Below are 22,332 nucleotides of genomic sequence, written 5' to 3' on the forward strand. Positions count from 1 at the left end.
CAAATGGGAGTGTATCTTGATTGGGTCCTGGACATAACAAAAGAAAAGGAAAAAAAAAAACAATGTAAGAGAAACAATGTGGGACAACTGGGAAAATTTTTAAATATATGTATTACATATTCTTGAAATAGTGTTCATTTTCTTAAATGTGAAAAGTGTTACTTTTCTTAAGTGTGAGAATGGAAATGAGAATGCCCTTATTTGTAGAAGATATATGCTGATGTATTTAGGGATAAAATGTCATGATGTATACAACCAATTTTTGAATCATTCAGCAAAGACACATACATAAGTGTGTGTGTGTATTTAAAGATACATAAAGCAAATGTAGCAAAGCTGTTAACAATTAGTGAATCCAGATAAAGGGCACACAGGTGTTCATTGTACTGTTCTTTGAACTTTTCTCTAGGCTTGAAATTTTTCTAAGTAAAAAAAGTTGCAGAAAAAATGAAAGAACAATCACTTCATACTCTGTATTCATCTACACTAGGTATGGGCAATATTTTTTTTTGTAAAGGGCCAGATAGTAAACATTTCAGGCTTTAAGGATCTCTATGGCAACTATTTAACTCTACCTTGGCAGTGCAACAGCAGCCACTATAGGTGATAGGAAAACAAATAAGCATGGCTGTGTTAAATAATACTTTATTAACAAAAACATACAGTAGGCCAAATGTGGCCCATGGGCCATAACTTGACAACTCCTGAACTATATTATTGGATTTTTAAAGAATGCATGGGCAAGTAATGCTCTTTTTCTTTCTTCCCTAACTATATGGTTTTTAAATTTTTTTAATATTTTTAATTCACATTCCCCAAGATCATGTTCTCTTCTTTAGTCTCTACACTGTACCCCTTGATAACTTTATGGCTTCAACTACTAAAATGACTCTCATCTACATCACCTGCCTTGACACCTCCTAGGCCAGAGTTCTAGTTTTCATTACATAAACATTTCTACATGTATGGCCAACCTGCAGGTCAAATTCAATATGTGAAAAGTAAATATTAGTGCCTTTTTTCCCAAGTAGCTTTTCCAGCACGATTCAGTTCTACCAATGGTACCACCATCCACCTGTAAAAATAGTATGGTTTATAATGCACACAGCTCTCCTCCTGGGAGTCTAGCATTTTGGTCCATGCTAGGCACAGAGTGCCTACATGAGAGCCTCCAATAAAAACCTTGGGCCCTTAGTTTCTAATGAGCTTCTCTGGTAGACAGCACCTCACAATTTGATGCTGGAAGAAGTGAGAGCATCCTGTATGACTTCACTAGGAGAGGATTCTTGGAAGCATGAACCTGATTTCCTCTGGACTCCACCCCATACAACTTTTTCCCTTTGATTCTTTTGCTTTGCACCTTTATGCTGTAATAAATCATAGCAGTGATTACAACTATATGTGGAGCCCTGTGGATCCTCCCAATGAAATCACTAAACCTTGGGGTAATCTTAGGGATCTCTGACACAGTTTTCTCTTCTTTACCTATTTAGTCAGTTACAAAGTCTTCTTGATTCAATATTCACTATCTCACTCATCCATGTTTTCTTTTCCATTTCCACTGTTACTGTCCTATTCAGGCTTAGATGACTGTGCTGAACTCCTACTGGACTTGCTATTTCCATATTTAGCTTCTTAGAGCATAGTTCTGATCATTTCATTTCTCAGTTCTCAAATCTTCAATTGTAATCCATTCTGTCATAGAATGAAGTCCAAAAATCCTAAACCTGGAATTTATAACCTTCTACTCGTTGGCTCTAAAGTACTTCTTTAATCTTATTTTCTACTGTATGACATCACATATTCTATATTTCAGCCAAACCACCACCTGCCAATTCCCAAATTTATGCAATTACTCTCTCTTCTAGACTTTAGCTAATAGAGATTCTAATTCTAATACATGAAATACCACTCCTCCATACCAGCATGAATCCATATAGTCTAAATTCAAGTGTCACCTCCTATATGAAGCCCTTCTGGATCATTTTAGCTAGCAATAATTACCCCCTTTTCTTGAACTTTTTAATATATTTTAACTGTTTATTTCTAATGGAACTTACTACTTTCTATCTTATATTTGTCTTACATACGTACATTCGATAGGCCTTCTCCTCCAGAGCATGGTCTATCTTAAATTGATTTTTGTATCTCCCTACAGGCATACAACCATATGCACTCCATAAGCATTTGTTGAATGAAAAGATGAATGAGAAGGCAATCAGATGAATGCCTACTTCTGGAGCTGTACTTACAAGGGAGGAAATATATTCTTAGAAATAATGTCATAGGGGAGCAATAATCAGCCACAATGTATATCGACAAAAAAAAAAAAAAAAAAAAAAAGATAATATTTAAATGGATTATGGTTTGCTTTGGAAGCATTTCAATATAATTAAGCAATTTGTCTTATTTTAAGCATCCCCAAGAACTTAAAGTTGTTTTATTAAAGATATATGTATACATATATTTTGTAAACCTTTGTATGAAATGGCATTTTTCTAATAGAAGAAACACCTTACCTAACCATTTATTTTTGTCTTTTTAATAAACTGAGATTTATAAAAAAAAAAAAAAAAAATAATGTCATAAATGAGAGTTAGGTAGAGCTGAAACAGCACTAATCTTATTCAAGATCCACAGTACATTTAATCTTATTTTTAGAATATATGTTGTAAGGTACTGTGCTTAGCCATGCGCAAGATACCATGAATTAAATAAGCTTCAATGGATTGGCCTCAAATCTAATTCTATCTATAATAGTACTATTTACAAAAATTCGAGTGAAATTCCTAACAAACTTTAAAATATTTTTATAATACAATCCATTAGATAGGACCTGACCCTATATTAACTATAAGTTGGTCTGTGATAATAAAATGATAAGAAATCATGTTTTTTCCAACAAAAATATGAAATACTCAAAACCAAAACAATTTAAACATTCTCTAGTTTATAAAGTTTAGCACATTTAGGACGATGGAAAATACACTCTTGTCCCTCTCCCACCAAAAACAAAACCAAAAAATGAAACGGAATCAACTTTTATTTTAATGGGGTGGGGAAGAGTGGGTTTTTAATAAAAGATTGTAACTGAAGCTGGAGAAAAAAAGGAGTACTCTTCTGTAATCAAAGATATTTACACTACACACACACACAAAATCACTAATTTGAGAAACAGCTTATAATTTTGCCCTTTTGTTCCACGCATTATATAGTCTCCATACTCAGATAAAATCCCATAAGGCAGAATAAACTAATTTGAGTGAAGTGCTCTACCTCCAACAACGATGTTCACCATTTCTTCTACAATGCTCTGTACAACATCTTGCGGCTTTTCCTCACAGTCATGGTTTTCTCCATCAAATAACATATCATTCTTAGATAATGCTTTAAAAGAGAAAAATTCAAGAGGATATTATTTTAATTTTTTGGAAACTTTTACTAAACATTTATGATAAAAAACTTTCCTAAAACATGAAGAATAAAAGGAAAAAATCAAATAAATACATGAAATTAGAAGCAATTAAACGTTAAACTTTCAAAATTTATAAACAGACCAAAACTTAAATATTTTCCAAATTCAAGTCAATTTCAGCAATGATTCATCTGACAAGCTATTAAACAATTACTCAACTTAACTGAATTTTCTAGATTATTCCTTTAAGAACCAAAACATTAAAAAGTATGTTGAATAAAACATTTCTAACATGTCCTATACACACTTATTACACTTAGTACACATATTACTACACTCCTACACTATCCCTTATGGAATAACATATTAAATGTAATTAAAGCTTGTTTTGATTACTTAGGTTCATCACTAACAATAAAATCAACATTGTACTCCAACACTGTGAGTACCGTGAAGCAGAGATGGGGCCGTCTGGGCATCCTCTAGCCAGAGCTTTTTAGCCCTTCTTACTATTTCTTCCACCAAAGAATCTACATTTCCAATGTAAAACTAAATTTAAGAAGTAAAATGAATTCATTCCCCCAATTTAACGTAAAAAAACCACATGACTGCTGATCAGAACTTCTGAACAGTGTAAGAGAAACTGATGAAACTTGACATTCCAGGTAGCTTAGATAGACGACTATGGATAAAAACAGGATTTCTATTGGGCTTTTTGAAAGCTGAAAATATCTTAAGGTGGCTCAATCAGCACTTTAGGATGCTTTGGGATCTGGGACCCTGTCCTGAGAACTACTGCCCTACACCAAATGGCAGACTGTATATTAGCTGGCAGTGCTGCTGCTTCCATCCTGCCCCCCTCCCACTACTATAAAAGACCAGTATTTACAATGCTGGCTTCCAGAAGCCTATCGCCCTATAATTTCACTGTTCCTAATGTACTGTCTGTTGCATTCTACAAAATACTGAATGCCACAAGGGGAAATCTGCTAAATAAACATGTCAAAACAGTAAACTTCTTTTATAAAATATCCAAATAAAAATAGCTGTTAGATTCTTCTGTGAAAAAAAAAACGTAAATGTAATAATTAATTTGTAAATGTTTACATTTGTAAAATGTAATAATTTGTCCACCATTTTTAAGCTTTACAGTTCTATGCTCTGGTTGGCTAATTTCCTACAGTCAGAAAATTAGAGTTTCAGCATAACTAAATATACAGAGCCACTATCTAAAAGTGTTTACAGAGCTAGCTGGATAGCTTAGCTGGTTAGAGCAAGGTTTTATGACACCAAGGTCAAGGGTTCAGATCCCCACACAGGCCAGCCACCAAAAAAAAAAGAAAAAGAAATAAAAGTGTGTGTACAAAATGACTAACAAATTAAGTCAATCCTCACTATCAATTAAGAGTCAATTTCTGTCAGACCAATAGATCAGAGTAACAGTGACTAATATTTATTACACATAGGAAATGCTTAGAGAAGTTAACTATTATGTCCAAAAACACACAGCTATAAGTGACAGAGATGTGCTCCAGAACATGCACTCTGAACCAACGGCTCTCAAGCAGAATTTTCATTTATTTCAGCTGTTGGAAGAAAAACACCTTTCAGTCAAATTAATCACAATAATGCCACAGGAAACTACATCTTATTTATAATTTTGTATTCTATAAAGCACCTACAGTGGTGCTTCACACATAGTAGATGCTTCCACTCCTTGGCTCTTAGCCCATGTTGTTTCCTCTGTTGGAAATTTTACAAATATTCTAGCTTGCCAGTTCCTACCCCTGTCCATCAAGATGCAACTAAAACATCACCACTTTCTCTATGAAGGTATTCCCTAACTCTCCTCAGCAGGATTGCCTTGTGCATGCCCCTTTCAGGACACTAATCACATATCATACCTCATTTATGCTTACCTGGCCCTCCAGGCAGGTTTGGAACACACTAAAAGCAATGGCTGTGTCTCCATTATCTTTTTAACCCCAAGAACTAGCACAGTGCCTAAGACACAGTATGCTCAGTGAATGTTTGCTGAATGCATAAGTAAATGAAGGAATAAATAAAGTTCCAGCTTTATTAGAGATTAGCCCTTTGAATCAGCCCCTATATAAACTCACAGCGAAAAGTAGGGGAAATTTTGGCAAGGGAAGGATAGACTAATGTAAATCATATGAGCAGTATGGATTCACTATTAGCTTCAGTACTATGAAGACTTGGTTTACCAACATCACCCCTTTTAAAATAAATAGTAATGTACTATTAAAAAAAGGAAAAATGAAACTATTCATGCCACTAAGTTACAGAAAAGGTGTAATTAAAAAAAAAAAGTTAAGAGCTGAATATATAGAAATCTTTCCTCAAACTGAAGTAAAAACACAAACTTCAAATGTACTGTAACTACATCCTAACTACCTTAGTTCTGGAGAACCACACTGGACAGGCAATAGAGTTTCCATTATTTTTTTTGACATCAAGCTAAGCAGGAACAAAGGGAACAACCCAAACTCCCTGGCAGTTTCATTGAATACCTTAAAATAATGTTTGGGAAAAAATAATTTCATGTAATTATTTTTAGAGAGAAACACATTTGTAAAGTAAATGAATATAATTTAATTTCTGTAATCTTGTAACTTTTTTCTTATAAATTTACTTAGAAAAAATACTGTCAGAGAAAGTCTTAATTTTAGTGATTACTACACATCAGGATATAAAAATAAATGAGATTTTTTGTCAGTCAGTTTCTCAAAAGATTTGTTTTTATATTTAATTTCAGTACTTTTTTGACCATAATATACTTTTTATTTATTTATTTATTTATTTATTTATTTATTTTGTCTTTTTTCGTGACCTGCACTTAGCCAGTGAGTGCACCAGCCATTCCTATATAGGATCCGAACCCACGGCAGGAGCGTCGCCGCGCTCCCAGCGCCGCACTCTCCCAAGTGCGCCATGGGCTCGGCCCCATAATATACTTTTTAAACTGATGATTTCCTAAAATTTTCAGTCATATTCCAGAAGACTTACTAAATAGGTCCCTTGTTTGCTATGAAACTAATCTTAGGAAAACTGAAGTTCCCATATAACATGCTAACAGACATTTATGACCCTCTTTAAAAACATGTATCTTTTCCAAATAAGTCTATAAATCGTACTGCTCATGAGATGCTAATAAATGCACAGTATAATTAATAGATGTCTTTTGGGTTGAAGTCAAATTAACTTTACCATTCAGGATGAAAAAAGTCCACAATTACCACAATGTGTCTGATATACATTAAATCATATTATCCTTTCCACATTTCTTTACCAAAAACTCTCATTCCTCCATGTTTCCCTTAACACACACACCCCACACCCCCTTCTCATAAAGATTACTTTCAGCTGCAGTTGCCTGATCAGCTTCAGTCTGTTCATTTTCTGCACTGGAAATATCAGATCCATTTTCAGGCTCTGTGTCATCCTGAAGACTTTTATCCACATCATTTGTATGGGGATCAAGGTCCCCTTCATGTTCGTGGGATATATGATCAACAGTCTGAGGTGGCAAATATCTAAGTTGAGGTGATTCAGGCTCATGATGGCTTACTGGAGACTGCAAAAGATGATGATGCTGCCGATGCCTTTCTTTTTCCATTTGTTTGGCTTCTTGCAACTGGAAACAGAATAATTTCCAAAATTAGAAAATAAGTTGTTTAAAATTTGGAAGGATACTGTTACATCCATATATAAAAACGGTGCCACCTTATCTCTAGGCTTGGAAATTATAGTCCATCAGAAAGAAAGAACATAAAATATACTAACAGCAATTAACAATGTTCTTAGGTGGCTGGAAACTGGCCATAAGAACAGACATTCATTATATACTCTTTTCATTATATTTTGTATTTAATGATGTGAATATGTTACTTAAATGAAACAAAAAATTAAAGCAATTTTTTTAAAGCCTCAGAGTATAACTGGATTGTTGCCAACAATGGATTTACCTAAAATCAAATAAGAGCTCCAGGAGGAAAAAAGTAGATGGAATAAAACACACACAAACATACACATTCACTTTTGCTTACACATACAGAAAGATAGTCTGGAAGGAAACACGAGAAACTAGTAATTATAATTAATTATAGAAGGTGAAGGTTAGGAAACGACCAAATGGGAAACAAGAGCGGGAGGGAACTTTTGTGCATACCTCTGTAGCATGTTCTTACATCAACCTTATCAAATATCTTTTAATTAAAAAATAATAAAATTACATTTAGTAAATAAAACTGCAACAAGGGCTTAAATCACTCTGCCCCGTCACCTAAAATATATGAAAAAACTGTATCTACTTATGTCTGAATTTTATTTTAGAAGACCTATCATTATTATGTAAATAATACTATCTATAAACTGGCTCACTTACAGGATGCTTAAAACATTAACAATCAAGATTACAGGGTTTCATTTTTTAGCACTCTTTCTTTTCACCCACCTCTTTTGGTTCTCAGGACCTAATAAGAATGATCCCACAGAACTAATTTCCACAAAGATAAATATTTTACAGTATCAAATTACAAACATTTCATATTTGCCAGTAATATTCCATTATGTAAAAATACCAGAACTAATTATGTGAGTTTATAAAATAAATCTGAACTAAAAGATCTTTATGCCTAAAAGGTAGGTAGAGCCTTATTAGCTACATGGTCCAAATTCCTTATTTTACATGTAAGAAAATTGATGGCTACAACTGGTTGCACAGTTAGTATCAGAACAGAATTCTTAGCGGGTTTCAAGATGGCGGTGGCTGCAGCGGTTGGCACGGAGTAGCTGAGGTGGAAAAGGCGGCCACTGGGCCTCAGGCAGCCGGAAAACTTGTAGACCTTCCTCTTGCCATCTCTTAAGGGAGGACCGCTGCTGGTGGCCGGTCGTGGGGGGTGACCGCCACTTTGCCCTCGGCAGGAGAGGCTGCCTCATTTACAGGCAACAGCTTTGAAGTGTGGAGCAGGAAAAGAACTATTTCTTAGCTGCAAAAGCGAGTCTCGAGAAAGGGAACACGGCGCCAGGGCTGCTGTGGATGCAGCCAGGATCCCGGAGGCCGGGGCCGCGCTGAAGGCGGCCAGCTGCCCTATTCAGGATTCGAGGTTTCAGGCCGGCATTAAAGAAGATTCCTGGGAGCGCCCGAGCCGCGGCGCCGCGACTGAAAAAAAAGTTCAGCACTCATTCTTGACAAAGACCCTCTATAAGTTAGGTATAGAGGGAAAGTATCTCAACATAATTAAAGCTATATATGCCAAACCCACTGCCAATATCATCCTGAATGGTGAAAAGCTGAAAGCTTTTCCTTTAAGAACAGGAACTAGACAAGGATGCCCACTCTCAAACTCCTATTCAACATAGTGTTGGAAGTACTAGCCAGAGCAATCAGAGAAGAGAAGGAAATAAAGGGCATCCAGATTGGAAAAGATGAAGTCAAACTGTCCCTGTTTGCAGATGACATGATCCTACATATCGAACAGCCTAAAACCTCTACAAAAAAACTCTTGGAATTGATAAATGATTTCAGCACAGTAGCAGGATACAAAATCAACACACAAAAATCAGTAGTAGCATTTCTTTTCTCCAATAGTGAACATGCAGAAGTTGATACAACAAGCAAACAGAAAGGACATTGTTGGGGGGGAGGGGGGAGGGAGAAGGGAGGGAGGTTTTGGTGATGGGGAGCAATAATCAGCCACAATGTATATCGAAAAAATAAAATTTAAAAAATAAACAAAAATTAAAAAAAAAAAAAAAAAACAACAGAATTCTTAGACCAATACTTTAGTCCACTCATGGAAAAGTCAATTTCCAAATTAACAGTGAGGAATGCACAATTTGCAATCAAATCCCCCCCTCAGCTTAACTTCAACCAATTGGCACCATGATTTAGCAGGGCAAGCAGATGCTTTGAAATCACAGACAAGCATGTCAAATTCCAACTTTTTCACTTATTCCAGAGTTGTAGAAACTCTAGCAAAATTCTTGAAAAAAAGGTTGGTTAATGGACACAAAATTACAGCTAGATAAGAAACATAAGTTCTAGTAGTATACAGTAGGGCTGGGTATCCATAATTAACAATAATTTTTTAAAAAAATATTTTATTTTATTTATTTATTTATTTTTTAAATTTTATTTTGTCGATATACATTTTGGCTGATTATTGCTCCCCATCACCAAAACCTCCCTCCCTTCTCCCTCCCCCCCTCCCCCCCAACAATGTCCTTTCTGTTTGCTTGTCGTGTCAACTTCAAGTAATTGTGGTTGTTATATCTTCTTCCCCCCACCCCTGGTTTTTTTTTTTTTTGTGTGTGTGTGTGTGTGTGTGTGAATTTCTATATTAATTTTTAGCTCCCACCAGTAAATGAGAACAAGTGGTATTTCTCTTTCTGTGCCTGACGTGTTTCACTTAATATAATTCTCTCGAGGTCCATCCATGTTGTTGCAAATGGCAGTATTTCATTCGTTTTTACAGCTGAGTAGTATTCCATTGTGTAGATGTACCACATTTTCCGTATCCACTCATCCGATGATGGACATTTGGGCTGGTTCCAACTCTTGGCTATTGTAAAGAGTGCTGCGATGAACGTTGGGGAACAGGTATACGTTCGACTTGATGATTTCCATTCCTCTGGGTATATTCCCAACAGTGGGATAGCTGGGTCGTATGGTAGATCTATCTGCAATTGTTTGAGGAACCTCCATACCATTTTCCATAGAGGCTGCACCATTTTGCAGTCCCACCAACAATGTATGAGAGTTCCTTTTTCTCCGCAACCTCACCAGCATTTATCGTTCAGAGTCTTTTGGATTTTAGACATCCTAACTGGGGTTAGATGGTATCTCAGTGTGGTTTTGATTTGCATTTCCCGGATGCTGAGTGATGTTGAGCATTTTTTCATATGTCTGTTGGCCATTTGTATATCTTCCTTAGAGAAATGCCTACTTAGCTCTTTTGCCCATTTTTTAATTGGGTTGCTTGTTTTCTTCTTGTAAAGTTGTTTGAGTTCCTTATATATTCTGGATATTAATCCTTTGTCAGATGTATATTTTGCAAATATTTTCTCATAATTAACAATAATTTATTGTATCTTCTCAAATGGCCACAACAGAGGAGCTCAAATGTTCTCATCACAAAGAAACAATAAACTTTTATGATGATGAATTTTCTAACTACCCTGATTTGTTCATTGCACATTGTATACACGTATTAAAATGTAACTCTGTACCCCATAAATATGTACAACCAATACATTTCAATTAAAAAATAATTGTTTTTTTAAAAAAGAGAAAATGTTAATTTATGAAAATAAACCTTTATACATTTTCTATACATTTTCTGTACTTTCTAGCATACGGCTTCTCAACATCAGCACTACTGACATTTTGGATTGGGTATTTGCTTATGAGGGGGCTTTTCTATGCACTCCCTTGCCTCCACTCACAATATGCCAATAGCTGCCCCCTCACCTCTGTCATGGCAATAGAAAATGTCTTAAGTGTGCCTTTGGGGGCAAAACCATCTCCAGTTGAGAAACACTGGTCTAGAGGGAAGAAATTAGCGTTTTCTTCTTTGAAATAGTGTTAGGACTACATGTTTTATAATAAAGGCTGCCAAGATTTCCTTTGTAGAGAGTTTTATTTTGGGGGAGAAAGGGAGGAGTAAGGTCACCAGTAGCATATATATAAATGAATCAGACTTCTAGCAAAGAAGATTTTAGCAAATGTGTAAGTTAAATCATCTGACCCTTTCTTATTTCTCTCTCCCCTTTCCCTACTTTTCTAAAATTATCCATGATACAGAAATAAATATCCTTCACGACATGAAACAGGTTCACAGCCTCTATCACAATGCAATTATATATTTATTTGTGTGATTATCTGTTTAAAGTTCACCTTCTCCCTCTTTGCCCCACAGTTTATAAGATCTTTGAAGGCAGTTGTCAAATCAGTTTTGCTCACCACTGTATAAGTGATGCCCTGCACAGTACCAGGAACATATAAGGTATTCAATAAAAACTTGTTGAATGAATCAAACCAATAAAACATATTTTTGTCATTAAAAAGTGATAAAATTATTTTCATTCACTTCCTCAAAAAAGCAGCACAATCTCCCTCTATTTTCAGCTGCAAAATATTAAATATAACCTAATGCCATTAAATAGCAGTGTGACTGAATAGACTATAGCACATCTCAGAGTACTATACATCTGTAAAAAAAGAGGAGGAAGATCTATAAGGACTGATATGGAATGCTTTCCAGGTCATACTGCTAAGTGAAGAGAGCAAAGTACAAAAGAATATCTATAGCATATGTAGGAGCCACACTTTAAAATGATTTTTACTCCCTTGTATAATCCCCTCCCATGATGCACCAGGGATGGTCTGTGTGAACACTTTTGATTATAAGGTCACACACAGCTTCTGTGCTGTCATTTTCTTTCTCAGATCTCTCACCCTATCAGAAGTCAGCTGTCATGTTGTGAGCAGCGCCTATGAGATCAATGAGGTAAGGAACTCAGGCCTCTGCCCAACAAGACAGTGTAGAACTGAGGTCTTTTGTCAACAGTCACATGAGTAAGCCTGGAAATGTATTCTCTAGCCAAATAAAGCCTTTAAATGACTGTAGCACTAGCCAACATCCTCAACCAAGCAACCAAATGCAATCTCATGTGAAACCTAACTAGAAATACACCCACCTAAGCTACTCTTGGATTCTGAACCCTCAGAAACTGTGAGAAATGATGCTTGTTGTTTCAAGCAGCTAAAATTGGAGTAATCTGCTATGACAACTAATACAGTATGCTACCTTTCATGTAAGAAAGGTGATATATGAAACTATACATATATCTGTTCAGCTGCTTAGAGAAATTAAGAAAGGATAAACTAGAAATTAAAAGATTAGCTATATTCAAAGGGTGGAAAGAAAGAAGAGGAATGGGGTGGTAGGAATTAGGAGAATGGTTCTTCTCTGAGTATACCTTTTGTATAGCTCTGATCCTTAAATCATAGTAATATTTTACAGACCTCCAAAATAAGTAATTAAAACCAACCAGGATGTGAGAGGTATAAAAAATGAAAAACAGACAGTAACGAATGATCCTAACTATATTACAAAGGAAAAACATTATTACCCCATTGAAGAGCATGGGTAAGAAATAAATTAATCTAAGTGACACTAGAAAACAATATTCTGAATGAATAATATAAGGTGAAAGACAAAAAGAACTAAATATAAATGCTGTAATCTACTTAGTAAATTTGCTTCTCACAGTGGTATGGGTTACCAATTCTAAAACTAATGTGTATAATAGAATTGAACAATTAACACAGCATAGAAAATGAAAGCCAGATTTCTCATTGTTTAGAAAAAGTCACAAATAAATGAAGGGAGAAAGCTAAAATGAACCCTGTGGTATTGCACTGGAATTAGAAATATTAATATAAACACACGGCTTTTAATATATACAAATAGAAGGTCACATACGGGTGTGGGGGAGAAGATTAGCATATAGACACATTCCCTAGCTCTACCTGCTGAGAGGGCCTAGAACCAATTAACACCCTAGGAACAATGAACACATCTAACACTCAGACTCTGGTTTCTAAACACCATTCTCCAACTGAAGGAATCAGGGGGATCCCTGTTCAAGTATTTGATTCCAGGGAGGAAGCAGAGAAAATTCAAAATAAGCCTGGAACATCTTGAGATTCCAGAGATTATGAACGTGCTCAAAAAAGGATGGGAACTTGTCACAACAGTACAAGGCCAAAGCTGGAATAATTTGGGCAACAAAGATACTTGAGTACAGATGACATAAATAACGAAAAGAATAATTAAATTGGAAAGAAGAATTCCAGTTAATAAATATAGAAGGAAAGGGAAAAAGAGAAAATCACCATTTGAGAAACAACACAGTAATAACTATCGCCTACAAGATCCACTAACGGATATTAAAATGGGGGGGTGGGGTGGGATTTGAGGCAAAACAGGATATTTGCACAGTCCTCAAATATTTCCCCCAAGATATTCATTAGCTGCAAAAGAAAAACTAGTACTCGTTAATTTCAGAGTAGAGGAACCTGACAGATAGCACCTTAAACAAGTGATCAAGGTTAACATCACCAGCAATAAGATACACTGACATCATTAACTCCTCACATGATGCATCAAGAAAACACATTGTTTCAGAGGTATTCAAGCAAAAAATGCTCCTCATTCCAATCACAAGAAAACATCAGGCAAAGCAAATTGAGAGACATTCAACAAAATAACTAATTAGTACTCTTCAAAAGCAGCAAGATATGAAAGATAAGGAAAGGCTAAGGAATTGTCACAGACTGTAGAATACTAAGACATAACAACTAAATGCATACTACATGCAATATGGGATCCTGAAATAGGGCATCAGTGAGAAAATTGGTGAAATTCAAATGAGGTCTATAGTTTAGTTAATAGTATTGTACCAGTGTTAATTCTGCTTTTGATAATTGCACTATGGTTAGGTAAGATAGTGGCATTAAGGGAAGCAGGGTGAAGGGGAGAGGGGGATTTCTGTTATATTTGTGCAACTTTTCTCAATGTTTAAGATCAGTTCAAAATAAAAAGTTGGAAGCTGGTTTTTAATTATGAAGACCTACACAACTAAAAAAACAACAAATGATTTGCTAGTTGATGACCTCTTACCAATCAATCCGACGTAATTTGAAGTATAAAGATTATCAAGGCCCTTTAACATATGGGAGAAAATATATATATTTCATCAATATAGAAATGCACTTTTGATTATTTTTTAAGGCTCAATGAATAAATAATTTTATACCAGAATAGATCAAATTAGGTAGTTTGTATCTACATTACACTCTACTAAGCTTGAATGCAATAAAAATATCAATTCATAAATACTTTCTTGAGGAAAATGGCAATCAATATCTTTCATAGTCTATTTGTGAACAACTAAAAACATATCTTGTCCAAAGTCAAAGTCAGTAAACCTCAAAACAAAATATAGTACCACAAATCTCCAGTAATTAGAAGTATAAATAAAAGACATTCTTCTCTATAAGCACAAAGATTTCATTATCATCACTATAAACTCCTTTCTCTGTATTAGATAGCTGTGGTGTGCTATACAACCTCTCTTCTTTTTTTAGTACTTACTGCTTGGTTTTCCATGCGTGCAAAGATAACATTTAGCATCTGAGTAAGAGTAGCTTTGGCTGTTGTCTGATTGATGAGATTTTTGCTTGCTAGATAGATATTGTAACATGTTCTCACAGCTTGCAATACAGTTCCTTCGTGAATTTCTATGTGTTGTGATGTTACTGCAGTAAGTAAAGCCTTTAAAAAAAAAAGGAAAAAAAAAAAAGACAAAGTTAAAGAAATTTTCTTCATCCAGTTTTAGCACCAGAACACTGAAATATTTTCATATTAGAATCAAAACTTACCGAAACAATTACCACTTTCAAGTAGTATATACATAATTTTTACTTTCCTTAAATATACCATCAACTGTTAAAATATTTGATATTTTCATTATTCTGACAGTAGCTTCCACATAACCCTCACAAACCCCAGAACAACAGGAAACCATTGAACTATTTGTTTTAACCCAGGTCTCATTTTAATAAAAGTTTTAATTTAGTTTATTAAAATGCACAATATTAACGCTCTGTCACAATGCCTCACACATCTGCTGAACTAGACTGTCAACTTTGGAGGGCACATACTGTGTCTTATTCACCTCCAAATTTTTCTGAGATCTTTTTTTTACAAACAACTCAATAAATGTGCCACTGCTGTTACTGTTGAAGATGTTTATAAATGTTTTAGAATAAAGCATTTAAAATAATCCTAAGGTGAATCCTCCAATAAAGTAGACAACTTTACATGAATTTTCACACATTAGATCATTTTCAATTTCTCAAGAGCAAAGACATATTTTTTGTCCTCTTTATGTTGTACAGTACTATGTAGGAACACCATTAATGAATATATCCTAATTAAACCATTAAATGACATGAAACTTCAAATGACAAACCAAAATGATTGAACATTTTTTTAGAATAAAGATATTATATGACTTGTGAAGCAAACACAGCTATAAAACTGTGTTTTATAAAACATCAGGCAAGGCTCAGAAAGGGCTATATTCACCCACAAAGGAACACTTTATACATGCAAATAATTTCAAAAGTACTATCGCACATAAAAATTTTACTGATATATAAACATACTCCCACTACCTTTAGCAGTAACACCAAGAACTCAGTATTTTTAACAGAATGAAAATATGACTAATTTTTTTCTAAAGTAGTTCATCCCATCCAGGTACATCACAGCACGAACCCGGGACAGGGTTTTGCTGAGCAGGTTCAGTAGATGAACAGGTGCAAGGCAATCATGAAAGCTGGTGAACAAGTAGTCCATATGGTGGTCCATCAGTTGAGAGAGCAGGCCATGAGGAGTCCAGCAGTGCAGAAGAAAGAAATTAGTGAGGTCAAAGCTTGAAGGACCATCCTAAAGCTTGAAGGATGGAGTATTTATAAAAATCATGTCAGAAAACAAAAAAACTCTGGAAGACTCGGAGGACCCAAACCTAAACTGGAAATATGGAAATACAGATGGCCCTCTGTATCCTTGGATTCCATATCTATCAACCAATTGTGGATTGAGAATATTAGATAAAAAAATTGCATCTGTACTGAACATGTACAGACTTTTTTCTTGTCATTATTCCTTAAACAATACAGTATTACAAACTATGCACATAGTATTTACATTGAATTAGGCACTATAAGTAATTTAGAGATAATTTAAAGTATACAAACGATGTTCCTAGGCTATATGCAAATCCTACACCTCAAGGACTTGGGCATACACAGATCCATGAGAGGTCCAGGAACCACAGATACTGAGGGACGACTGTATAGTCTTCTTCTAATGAACTCTTGGCATTCCTCAACAAAATCATGACATGGGGTCTAAAAAGCAGCCAAATAACCTCTATTATACCTGGAAAGCACATAAAATGACGTTTCCTAATATTTTCAAGGAAAAAGACTTCTGATTTAAAAAAAATACAGATTATAAATAACAAATTCACCTTATATAATTAATTACCTTTATTATCTGCAACTGAACTCCTTCATCTGTTTGAGGACCTTGAAAGCAGCCACATATCGTTTCAATGATTCTATCAATTAATTTTTTGCCTGGGGTTGTACTATCTGGAGCATTGCCAGTCAAATGTCCATAAGCAATTAGTTTCTGAAATGGAGAAGAAAAAATAAAGATCCAAATTAAGCTAACTTATATACTCATTGAATATACATTAAAATTACAATACGCAATTGAATATACATTAAAAATTTTACATAAGAATATCAAGATATAATCAAAACCAAAGGCTACACCGACCTTTTCTGGAGAAAGTTTATTAGCTATAAACATGTGAAATTATTTCCACTTGCAATAATTATAAAAACAGAATAATGACCACAACAAAACCTTAGGCTTATGACCCAACTATCCCACAACTGGGTATATACCCAAAGGAAATGAAATCAAAATATCAAAAAGACACCTGCACTCCCATGTGAATCACAACACTATTCACAATAGCCAAGAGATGGAATCAACCTGCATACCTATCAACAGACGAATGGATAAAAAACTGGTACATATACACAGTGGAATACTATTCAGCTATAAAAAGAAACAATATCCTATCATTTGCAGCAACATGGATGGAACTGGAAATCATCATGTTAAGTGAAGTAACTCAGGCACAGAAAGACAAATACCACATAATCTCTCATATGAGGAATCTAAAAAAAAAAAGTGGTTCCCATAAGAGTAGAGAGTAGAATAATGGTTAACAGAGGTGGGGAGGGGAGAGGGGTGGTGGGAGGGAGAAAAGTGGTGACCTAATGGGTACAAAACTATGCTGTCTACCCTAAATGAAGCATTGTGCTGTGTAAGCACATACTGAAACAGCATGGTACTGACATAAAAACACACATGCAGACCAATGGAACAGAATAGAGAACCCAGAAATCAACCCACGTACTTATAGCCAACTGATCTTTAACAAAGACACCAAGAATATACAATGAGGAAAAGACTGCCCCTTCAAAAAATGGTGCTGGGAAAATTGTATATCCATAAGTAGAAGAATGAAACTAGACCCATACCTCTCACCATATACCAAAATCAACTCAAAATTGATTAAATACTTAAATATAAGACCTGAAATTATAAAACTAAAAGAAAATATAGGAGAAACACTTCAGGAAGTAGGACTGGGCAAAGACTTTATGAATAAGATCCCAAAAGCAAAGACAACAAAAGGAAAAATAAACAAATGTGATTATATCAAACTAAAAAGCTTCTGCACAGCAAAAACAACAACAACAACAACAACAACAGAGGGAAAGACAACCTACAGAATGGGAGAGAATATTTGCAACCATGTATCTGACAAGGGATTAGTACCCAGAATACACAAGGTACTCAAACATCTTAACAGTAAAAAAACAAGTAACCCAATTGAAAAATAGGCAAAGGAGCTAAACAGGCATTCCTCAAAGGAAGATACACAAACAGCCAACAGACACATGAAAAAATACTCAACATCAATCACTAAGCATCAGAGAAATGCAAATCACAACCACAATGAGGTATCATCTCACGCCAGTTATACTGGCTACTATCAAAAAGACAGAGAATAACAAATGTTGGAGAGGATGTGGACAAAGGGGAACCTTCCTACACTGTTGGTGGGACTGTAAATTAGTACAGCTATTATGGGAAACACTATGGAGGTTCCTCAAACAACTACAGATAGAACTGCCATATGATCCAACAATCTCACTTTTGGGTGTGTACCCAAAGGAAAGGAAATCATATCAAAGAGATACCTGCACTCCTGTGTTTATTGCAGCTCTGTCTACACTAGCCAGGAGTTGGAACCAACTCAAATGTCCATCAGGAGACAACTAATGATAATGTGATACATACACACAATAGAATACTACTCTGGCATAAAAAAGAATAAAATCCTGCCATTCACAGCAATACGGATGAACTTAGAGAAAACTATGTTAAGTGGAATAAGCCAGGCACAGAAAAGAGAATACCACATGTCCCCAGGGTAGGGAGAGTGAGGGAGGGGAGGAAGAGAAAGAGAGAGAGAGATCATAATAATTCGTTGAACTTTCATGAACTTTCAAAAGGAGAGAACAGAACTGTGGTTACTAGAGGTGGGAAAGGGTGAGGGGGAGGAGGGCTAGGGAGAAATTGGTAAAGGTTCACAAAGAATGATTACAATGATGAATATACTAATTATCCTGATTTGAACATCACATATTTTACATAGGTATTGATATTCAACCTTGTACCCCACAAATATGTATAATCAACTATATTTCAATTAAAAAGGGTAAAAAACAAAAACAAACAAAAAAAAAACCACACTCTACCCCACAAAAATAAATATAAATTAAAACTGAAAGAAAGAAAAACAAACAAACCACCAGGCAATACTTTGATAACTTGTCTCCAATAAGTCAGAATTGCTTTCTGCTTACCTAAACAAGGTTCTACTGACACTGCTTTTGTGAAAACTATCTTAACACTTTTAAATGACCCCAAAACTCTTTCCAAATTAGATCTATCAATATGCAGAAAAGCCAGTTTCATATACTGGCTGCAATAAATCACAGACTTGTTCATTCATAATTACCATTATGGCCTAGAAGGGAAGGTTTTAGATATCACATTCTAATTTTCCAGGGAAAACAAAGTCACAAATCAGATAAATCAGATGAACTTATCTTTAACCTATCTTAAGGACAAATCACAAGGTCTTTTCCTGGCCACTGATTTGTTAGATGAATACACTTAATTCTCTAATGGTGAGAATACCTAAGAAGAGAAGTACTTGTCTGTCTGGAGGTCTGTCTTACAAATATCTAAGAGGATCTTCTGTGTGAGCATGTGTGAGTAAATGTGTGCGTGTATGTAAAACTGGATGAAAGAGTTCAGGAATTTTTCTGACATGAGTGTGACAGCTAAAGTCCAGAGAAATATTAAGCTGTCAATATTAACCTATTGCTTTATACAAAACAGCAGGCATTTAGTAAAATCATTTGCAAATGATGATGTATATAAAGTCATCAGGACGATAAAAGTATTACGGTTTTTGTATTTTACTGATGGAAAGAGATCAAATCAACATTTTCATTACTAAGGTTGTCAGTAATGAAAGTGTTTCACTAAGCTAATAATTTTTGTTACCATTAAACTAGCAACATCTTTTTGTAACTATTACAGTCTATCGTGAATATAAAAAACCATTTGGTTTCCTACTACAAAAAAGAATTAAGGCTTTCATGGAAATGTCTAAATCATCAATTGTGATTAATGTTTTAGAAACACATTCAAAATTGACAGATTTTAGATAATGCCCTTTTACACATACCTGTAAACAATCTAGAGATGTACTAACTATGCGGGGACATTTGGACTGGCATGCCAACTCAAAGGGTAAGAAGTACTTGTCTGCTTCAATAAAATTTGTCTTTGATTTCACTGGGGGAAGGGTGCTTGATCCAGCTTTTGCTTCTCCATGCGGAGGACTAAATAAAAAAAGAAGAGACTGATTAGAATATCACATTTATCATGTCGATAATAAACTCATATAAAAACACAGAATTTCAGTTCTTAAAGGAACCTTGCTGAACCCGATCCTCCATCTTCCCATTGTTCATGAAGAAACCAAAACCCAAAGAAGCTAAGTGATTTACCACAAGGTCAAAAGCTAGTGGTCAGAGCTTTGAGAAACACAAGACACTGGATTCTTGTCTAACATTCTTTCCAAAGACTTCAAGGTATTTCTATTATAGAAATACTTTCTTGTCACTTAACAAATCTTTTATAATACCTTAAAAATCAATTGGTTTTCTACTTGTCCTTAAGTCAAACCACTTTTGAGTTACTTGAACCCTAGAGAAGCTAAAATTATCAAAGAAGCCTAGTAATTTTTCTAAATATGAGTCAGTCTTAAGACTTTAAAACATATCTCATGGTATTTTAGAAATACCTTTACATACTTATCCATATGAGGTCTTTTTGCACTTATAAGTATACTTACAATTATACTCCTTAAAAACCTTTTTTCAAAAAAACTGATTTTACTATAAAGATCACATGCAGAAAATTTGCCACACTAAAATTTAGATTCTGTTATTATTTTGGCCCAAACTGACAAGTTTGAGAATTATTTTTACCAAAGAAAAGAAATCCCACAAACCTCTGTTTTTCAGTTTCGGCTTTTATTTCCTCTGGGGAGGGAAAAAAAGCATATATTAGAAAACTTGACAACAGAAAGATCATTAAGTAATTTGATAGGTTGTATAAACTCACCTGGGACTTCTACAAAAAGTTGTAAAGAATGCAAATTTGAAAGAAAATAAGGTTCTAAAATTCTGTTTCATATAAATGTATTAACTTAAATAATATAGATATAAAACTATACAAAAAAATGTACATTAAGAACCATAAGGAGAAATTATGGATTACTAATTCCCAAAGCATTTCCTTTTTTGTCAAGTAACTATTTACATTGACCAGAAGCATTAATATTAAGAACAGAATAGATGTATGCTATATTACAGTCACAAAATATAAGGCACATGTTGGGTGAGGGGAAAAAAAACATCTCCATGTACCACTCTTGTGACTATCTAAGGATATCAGGCCAGAACTATAACTTCTTGAATATGTTTATATGTGTTAATATTTAACCAATTTTTCTATTTACAACTATAAAATATACATGCCAAATTTAATGGGAAAATTTCCCCCTGTTTATACTATAAGGGATTAGGTAAATTAGATAAATTCTACCTATAATAGAAGACCCTTAAATTTAATTGCAGAATCTGGTTAACTGACTGAACCAGCTTCAAATTTGGAAGAAACACATTCAAATGTAACATATGACAAGCACTGTTATACTGTACATTTACTAACTTTATACGAACTATTACACTTCACGTGTACTAACATATTTAAGCCTCACAACAACCCTATGAGTTATGTACTATCATATCTTCATTTTGAAGATTAGGAAAGTGAGGCAGAGAGACTGAATAACTTGTCTGAGGGCTGCATGGCTTGGGTGTGTGGCTAAACAGATTTTACCAGGCTTCAATATTAGGTATCTAACTCCAGGTCCTGGTTTATTAACTACTCTTAATATAGCTGTGTCTAAGAATATTGAGCAAAATGTGTTAAGTTTGGGTATTATAAACAACTACTGGCCTATAAATTTAATAATTATTAAAAACTATCATTTACTGAGCACCTTCCGTGTACCAGAAACTGTAAGAGTATTAAGCCCCTTATAAAGTGACTTTGACAAGTTACTTTGCTATACAATTTACTCATACAATATGTATAACATATTCATTACCTTCTGTGTGCCAGGCACTTGATGTTCAGTGTTTCTAGTTCTCTGTGGACCAAAGCCCTTACCATTTTACCAGTGGTAAGAATGGAAGAGGGACAGTGTAAATATATTACCTACAGCTATTTAAAATACTACTTAATAAAGGTTCACAATGCCTTATACTTAAGATGTGCATTTCAGCTACTAAAATAACACAGTTCACTGATACAATTAAAATTAATTTAAGTCACTTTAAAAAATACGCATGGATAAGGGGAAAATGTTGTATCAAATGCCCAAAATCTTCAATAAAATAATTTTGATACAGTATTTGTATTTTCATTTAAAAATATTATTATTATTACTTAAGAGGCTGAGATGTCATTAAAAACCAGGTAAGGTAGAAAAACATGTGAGGCACGGAAAAGGGGGCAGTTTTT

At 34.6% G+C, this 22,332-nt stretch overlaps 1 protein-coding gene across 1 annotated transcript in view; it reads right to left on the reverse strand.

Moving 5' to 3' along the window:
- The window catches only part of ARFGEF1 (ADP ribosylation factor guanine nucleotide exchange factor 1), a 137,923-nt gene that overhangs the window by 85,043 nt on the left and 30,548 nt on the right, over positions 1 to 22,332 (reverse strand). The window contains exons 2-7 of the mRNA XM_063080169.1: positions 20,753 to 20,783; positions 19,922 to 20,078; positions 16,561 to 16,707; positions 14,599 to 14,778; positions 6,794 to 7,070; positions 3,277 to 3,387 (exon numbers count right to left, since the gene is read on the reverse strand). Coding sequence (XP_062936239.1) covers positions 3,277 to 3,387; positions 6,794 to 7,070; positions 14,599 to 14,778; positions 16,561 to 16,707; positions 19,922 to 20,078; positions 20,753 to 20,783 — 903 coding nt within the window. The remainder of the gene's footprint in view (positions 1 to 3,276; positions 3,388 to 6,793; positions 7,071 to 14,598; positions 14,779 to 16,560; positions 16,708 to 19,921; positions 20,079 to 20,752; positions 20,784 to 22,332) is intronic.

The sequence above is a fragment of the Cynocephalus volans genome, chromosome 15 (genome assembly GCF_027409185.1).
Source record: "Cynocephalus volans isolate mCynVol1 chromosome 15, mCynVol1.pri, whole genome shotgun sequence".
NCBI classification, from domain to species: Eukaryota; Metazoa; Chordata; class Mammalia; order Dermoptera; family Cynocephalidae; genus Cynocephalus; species Cynocephalus volans.